At 36.9% G+C, this 6,000-nt stretch overlaps 1 protein-coding gene across 1 annotated transcript in view; it reads right to left on the reverse strand.

Annotated features, from left to right (window-relative positions):
• Window positions 1-3,942, reverse strand: part of LOC108759590 (MDS1 and EVI1 complex locus protein EVI1) — an 84,374-nt gene extending 80,432 nt beyond the window's left edge. Inside the window, exon 1 of the mRNA XM_018505095.1 lies at window positions 3,585-3,942. Within this exon, the coding sequence (XP_018360597.1) occupies window positions 3,585-3,621 (37 nt within the window). The 5' untranslated portion in view covers window positions 3,622-3,942. The remainder of the gene's footprint in view (window positions 1-3,584) is intronic.
• Between the last annotated feature and the right edge of the window lie 2,058 nt (window positions 3,943-6,000).

The following is a 6,000-nucleotide window of genomic DNA, read 5'->3' on the forward strand; positions in this document are numbered from 1 at the left end:
AGGTGGTGGAATGAGGCGAGAGGACGAGCAGAGACAAGACAGGAAAAGAAGGAATGATATCGACGTTGCGCTGGTGCGCCAGCGCGAGGACCGCCTACTCTTCTTCCACGCTGTCCTCGTTGTGTCACCACCGGGGGCATCAGGGACAATGACACGCTCGTCGTTCGCGACGTCCTTATCGGAAATTTGCGTCGCGGTTGATCTTGCGAGCGACCAATCGGTTGGTCGCGTCCCCGATCTCTCGAATAGCCATTATTACACGGGGGATAGAACCAGGTGAAGAACAACAAACCTCCTCATCGAAATTTTATATTTTTTCGTAGTTTTTTGCCGAAAGTCACCATACACGAAAGTTATCACTTTCCGGTCGAGAATCACAGGGGGAAAACGATTTTGCTGAAATATCTAAAAATTTAGTTAGATACAGATCTGAAAATAATTTTGTTAGACCATCAAAATAATTATGTAGAAATTTCAAGCATGATGCTGAAGAATGCTGCAAACATTTTGACATTCTAGCAACCAGTTTGAACATCTTACATAATTTTTTCCTTAGTACACATGATCATTCGTGTTTTGCACTTTTTTTCTTTGAAAAAATAGGAGTGATAGTATCAAGTGATTAGTTATAACGTTTATATACAATTTTTCAGGGTTGGCAGTAACGCGTTACTTGTAATAACGCCGTTACTTTGTCGATCGTTACCTTGTTGTAATAATGATTTGATAATGACATTGTGAATCTTTTTATGACGGTAATGGTATAACATCGGAGTTAGAAAAATCAATCGTTACTTGTAACGAGTTGAAAAAGTCACTCGTTATTGTAAAAAATAACTCCTTTCTCCATTAATTTGTAACGCGTTACTTTTTTACTCGCGTTACTTGTAACGAGTGACGTTACGCGTTACTCGTTACTTATTACTTTTTTTAGTAACTAACGCGTAATGATGACAAATTACTTTTCAAAGTGACTTTTCTAACCTTAGCACAACCTTGGCACTTAGTTAGTTAGCGTTACCGTCATAAAAAATACAAAATCGTCATCAAATTGTTTATTATAGAAAGTAACGACAAAGTAATTGAAAAATAACGTTTGCCAACTCTGCAATTTTTTGAAATACTTTATAACTTTATAACTTTCTAAAGATATTAAAGTATATGTAACAATCATTTAATAATTTTTGTATATTTGAGGTGATAAAAATTAGCCCACGAATGACCCTCATGTGTAATAAAGGACCGGAAAAATCGTCATATATCATATTAAGGATTATTTTAAAAGTCAACAAAATTATTTTTAGATTTGTATCTAGCTAAATTTTTAGATGCTTTGACAAAATCATTCTTTTCGTGTAGATCATGTCAAGTCGATTTATGTGCGATTTGTTAACTTAATCGGTAAAATCAATAAGTAATGAGGTAATTCATAGGATTTACAATTTCTGATGTAATCGCGATTGAAAGTAGAAGCCTGTACCAATCGTACAAAAGTTATTACGATGCTTTCATTGGTACGTGTTTAAAACGGTTAGGAGAAAGCTAATTGCAATTATCGGTGTAAAAAGATTAAAAGCATTGTATATGCAGCGTTTGTCACGCGACCGGTTTGTCAAAAATAAAATCTGTCAAACGATCGCAGGTAATATCGTGAAGCCTCGACTTGGCTAAGACACAAGCTCGTTTTGCAACGGCGGAGTCTCGAAAATGAGTTTTATATAGTACTCATGCCATGGTATGCTTTTATTGCCTCGTTAAATAAGTTCCGCGGAAAGACTCGTAATGTCTTCCGTTCTAGTATAGCAGTTTCCAGGAGCGCGATGGAATCGAGTTTCATTTCTGATTCCCGTTATCGATCATGAAGATTCGCAGGCAATTGCATCGAATTGCTAATAAAAATTGATAAATACTTATTTAAATTGGACTCGTCTTTGCAACAATCCCTTAAGCAAACGCATCCCTCCCTCTAATCTCGGTTCTTTAAGATAGATATACAGGGTGGGGAAAAAGTATGGAAGCAAACAATTATTTCCGAAACTATTCATTTTTCGACAAAATGTCTTAGACATAATTTTTATGGTATGAAAAGATGTATTATGTGGCATAGACGGCATGACCTTGAAATGACCCTTACGAGCTGCATACAAATAACGTAATTGTTTCTTACATACAAATAACAATTGTTTCTTAACTGGGAGTGTTTTTAAGGGAATGGGGCTCATATGCAGTGTTTTGTAAACGTTTCGACATCAGCTACACGAATCTGTAACAAAAACTGACGAGTTCCATTTGAAATTTTTTACGTTATTTGTATGCAGCTCGTAAGGGTCATTTCAAGGTCATGCCGTCTATGCCACATAATACATCTTTTCATACCATAAAAATTATGTCTAAGACATTTTGTCGAAAAATGAATAGTTTCGGAAATAATTGTTTGCTTCCATACTTTTTCCCCACCCTGTATATCTAATTTAAGAATCGATTAATTTTAAGACCTTTGATAATTTAACCGACATAAATATTTCTATAATAATAAATAATGTAAAGCAATAATTGAGATAAATATTGATGAAACCTAACAAAAAGTGTATAATAACAATTAACAATTAATAATTAATTAAAATAAAATAATATGAAACATTAAGGAGAATATTAATAAATAAAAAATTGTGTATTATATTATAAGAATCCTGTGCATGGTTTATTATAACGCAAAAGAGATATTCTTGGAAATATTTAATTAAATGGACGCATTTCTTTAGAAGAAGAATATATGTTTTGCATTAAACAATTGTAAATATATTGTAAGAAAGCAGTCTCCAAACACAAAAAAAAACGAATAGTTTATTAAAATTACAATATTAAAACTGCATGTTTAAAAAAGAAAAATATTGTGTCGTTATTTTTAAAATATTTCATAATTATTGTTTACTCGTAATGAGAAAATGTGTCATGTATTATTTGTGGCGCATAAAGTTTATACGAGAAATTAAAAAACCGCGACATATTTCTTGAAAGCGTTCTAAATGCTCCTATTCATCAAGCAATTTAAACAGTAATTATAATCTCTACGCATGTATTTTCTCATCCGCATTTCTTGTATGTAATTAAAATTATAAAGCTCTGTACAGAACAGTACATAATATAATATAATATATATATCGATAGATTATTTTTTAAGAGAGTGATCGAAGAAAAATGTTACAAAATTACATTATTTTGTTCTCTATTTATATACAGTGCTATTAAACATTTATTTAAAATCTTTCAGATATTTATTTTACTTATGTCATTGAAATATCAAGAATTTCTTTAAAAAATAAGAAATACATAAATAATCGTGATGTTATGTGAATATCAGATTCTCTTAAAAATTTTACGTAAAAGGATATTATAAAATTTATAAAAGATATGTTTAATTATATATATATTTCTTGAAAATAGAATTTTAAAGAAGTAAAAGATAAGAGATTATAATTAATATATTTCATATCTCCTTTAGATACTTTTTCGAGGCAAATATAAAACATCTGTTGTATTAACTTGTCGTTAATAAAATGATAATTGAAAATCATTCTACTCACCCTGTGCTAGTCTCCTCGCCACCGGCTTGGATCTCATCGCTGCACGACGGGTGGCGAACTCGAAAACAAAACACTAATTGTAAGAACGTCGCTGACGGTCCTCCGAGCCATGCGAGTTTATGCACCGATTTATTATCCTGTCGATCAGTTGACGCTGTCCACCCCCTCCCTTCCCGAATTGTCAATTGTCGTGACACGCGACTGGGAACTTCACTCTCGGCCGATCGCGGCGAAAGCCGAAAGCCGAAAGCTCGATCGAGAGAACGGTTATTCACAACGGTGAGAGACACGTACCGGGTGCATATCGGACGACGGTAGCGTGAAAGAGGGTAGTCCGCGCTACGGTCGGCTTCCGGTACGGACCGCGACCGGTCGCGTCCTCTTCCTCCGCTTCCTCCGCTTATCCGACGGCGGTGAGAGAGAGGTCGGGCGGTCGGTCCGTCCGTCCGGCTGGGATCCTGACGCACGTCGGATCTGTCCTCCGACAGTGCGCGGAGGAGGCTTCTCCTGTCCTTCGCGTCTCCTCCTTCTCCACCACCTTGTCCTCCACCCTCGCGACGCTCTCCCTCTCTCCGCAGCCGAGCTCCCCCGCGAGGCCTCCTCCCTCACCCTGCCGCCTGTTCTCCTCTCCTTACACCACCTCCGTCGTTACACCTCCTGCTCTTCCGCCCTCTTCTGCCTCCTCTTCATGTCGCTACCACTACCACTGTCCACGACACTACCACCGCCGCGGCGGCGTCGACGACGCCTCCTCCTCCGCCTTCTCCTGGCCTTCCCCACCTGCGGAGTCGACCTGGTGGCTTCCCCACCACCTAGGCGACCCGGCTTCGCTGTCCACCAATGATCAGCGGCTGTCTCTCCTCCGCGGTGCGAATCGTGCACACGGCAGCTCTCGCGACCTCTCGCCTCTTTGCTCCTGGGCTTCTGTCCTACCTGCCTCTCTCTCTTGGTCGCTTATGCACTCTCGTCAGAGGCGGAAGATGCCGGAGGCCGTTTCACTACTCCCGCGTACTCGTTAATAACGAGACCTATCACGTTCTCGATCGATATTTCTCACGGAAACTTCATTTTTACCTATATAGCTTTTCATTCATGTCTTTCATAATTGCTATTAATTTAGGGCGCTCGCAAGTCTGACCATCAATGAAACTTGATATGTTATTTCAAATCAATGTCATTCCTGATATATTTTAAACGTAACGTGTAATCAATCTAATCAATTATTGTTATCTAAATTCTAATATTTTGTGAAGAAAGTAGCAACGTAAAGATCATTCTTACTTTTATTGTTTGCGTCATGCGATGGAAAAATTTGATGTAATCAGCCCAATTTGATCTGCTGATTCGTAGATATCGCATGATAAAGATACCTGTGTCATGCCTACGGACTCGATTTTACGAAAGTACTGTTTGTACCGTTTGATAAAAGTATCATATATCGTATAGCTCAATTTCCCGATATTCGTGTAGTATCTAATTTCGTTCGCATCTCTTCTTACGTCTGCTGTAACGAACGGCAGCATCCGTTCGAGAACAGGTGTTCGCAGGCTGCTCTCTCATTTGCTGACGATGCTGATTACTGATCGCCTTCGTGTCCAGCCGCTATCGCTGCCGATTGCTGACGTGTAGTCTGTACCGCTCCGATACGAAGTATTCCCCACGTGCACAGATTATAAACATTCTTGTTCGATAAAGAGCTATCGCATAGCTTGCGAATATTCTTGTTTCAAATTGCCACGTCCGTGAAAGAAATTCTATTAACAATTTGGTAACACGGAATAATCGTTTCTTCTCATAAAACACAGTATATGAATTGTTTGTATAATTATTTTATAAGTTTTTGGCTATAATTTTCGCTAACAATTTGCAGTTTTTCTTTTACTATTCACGATATAAATGAAAAACTTTCGTGTACTCATATATTAACATCACATATCACAGTTCTCTTATTGCATTTTTTCATGAACATGTGAAAAATTCAGCATATGCAGTTTACGTGTGAAAATCGTTAAATAAAGATTGGGAACATAATATAATTTTATATCAAATATTAATATACAGCAATAATAAAAGTTTTGATTAATATTAAAATTTCAACTTGTATTTTAATTAATAACTTCATTAATCATCTTTTCGAGCAAATGTTTCAGTAATAATATGACACTTTGAAAATGAAACTTTTATAGTAATTGTATAAAGTAGCAGTATCATTTAACACATATCTTTAAATTCATACCTTACAGGGCTTAGATAATCGGATAATCTAAGAATTGAAAAAATGAGAATCAAACGAGATATATAGATGTACGATACTTTGCAATTTTGTTTGCAGCCGTTTATATCCCAATATCGAAGTCATTATCGCAGTTGTTAATTTACACGTGGTTACATCCCAAAGATAGCTACAACCACGCTG

Source organism: Trachymyrmex cornetzi, unplaced genomic scaffold, assembly GCF_001594075.2.
Source record: "Trachymyrmex cornetzi isolate Tcor2-1 unplaced genomic scaffold, Tcor1.1 scaffold195, whole genome shotgun sequence".
NCBI classification, from domain to species: Eukaryota; Metazoa; Arthropoda; class Insecta; order Hymenoptera; family Formicidae; genus Trachymyrmex; species Trachymyrmex cornetzi.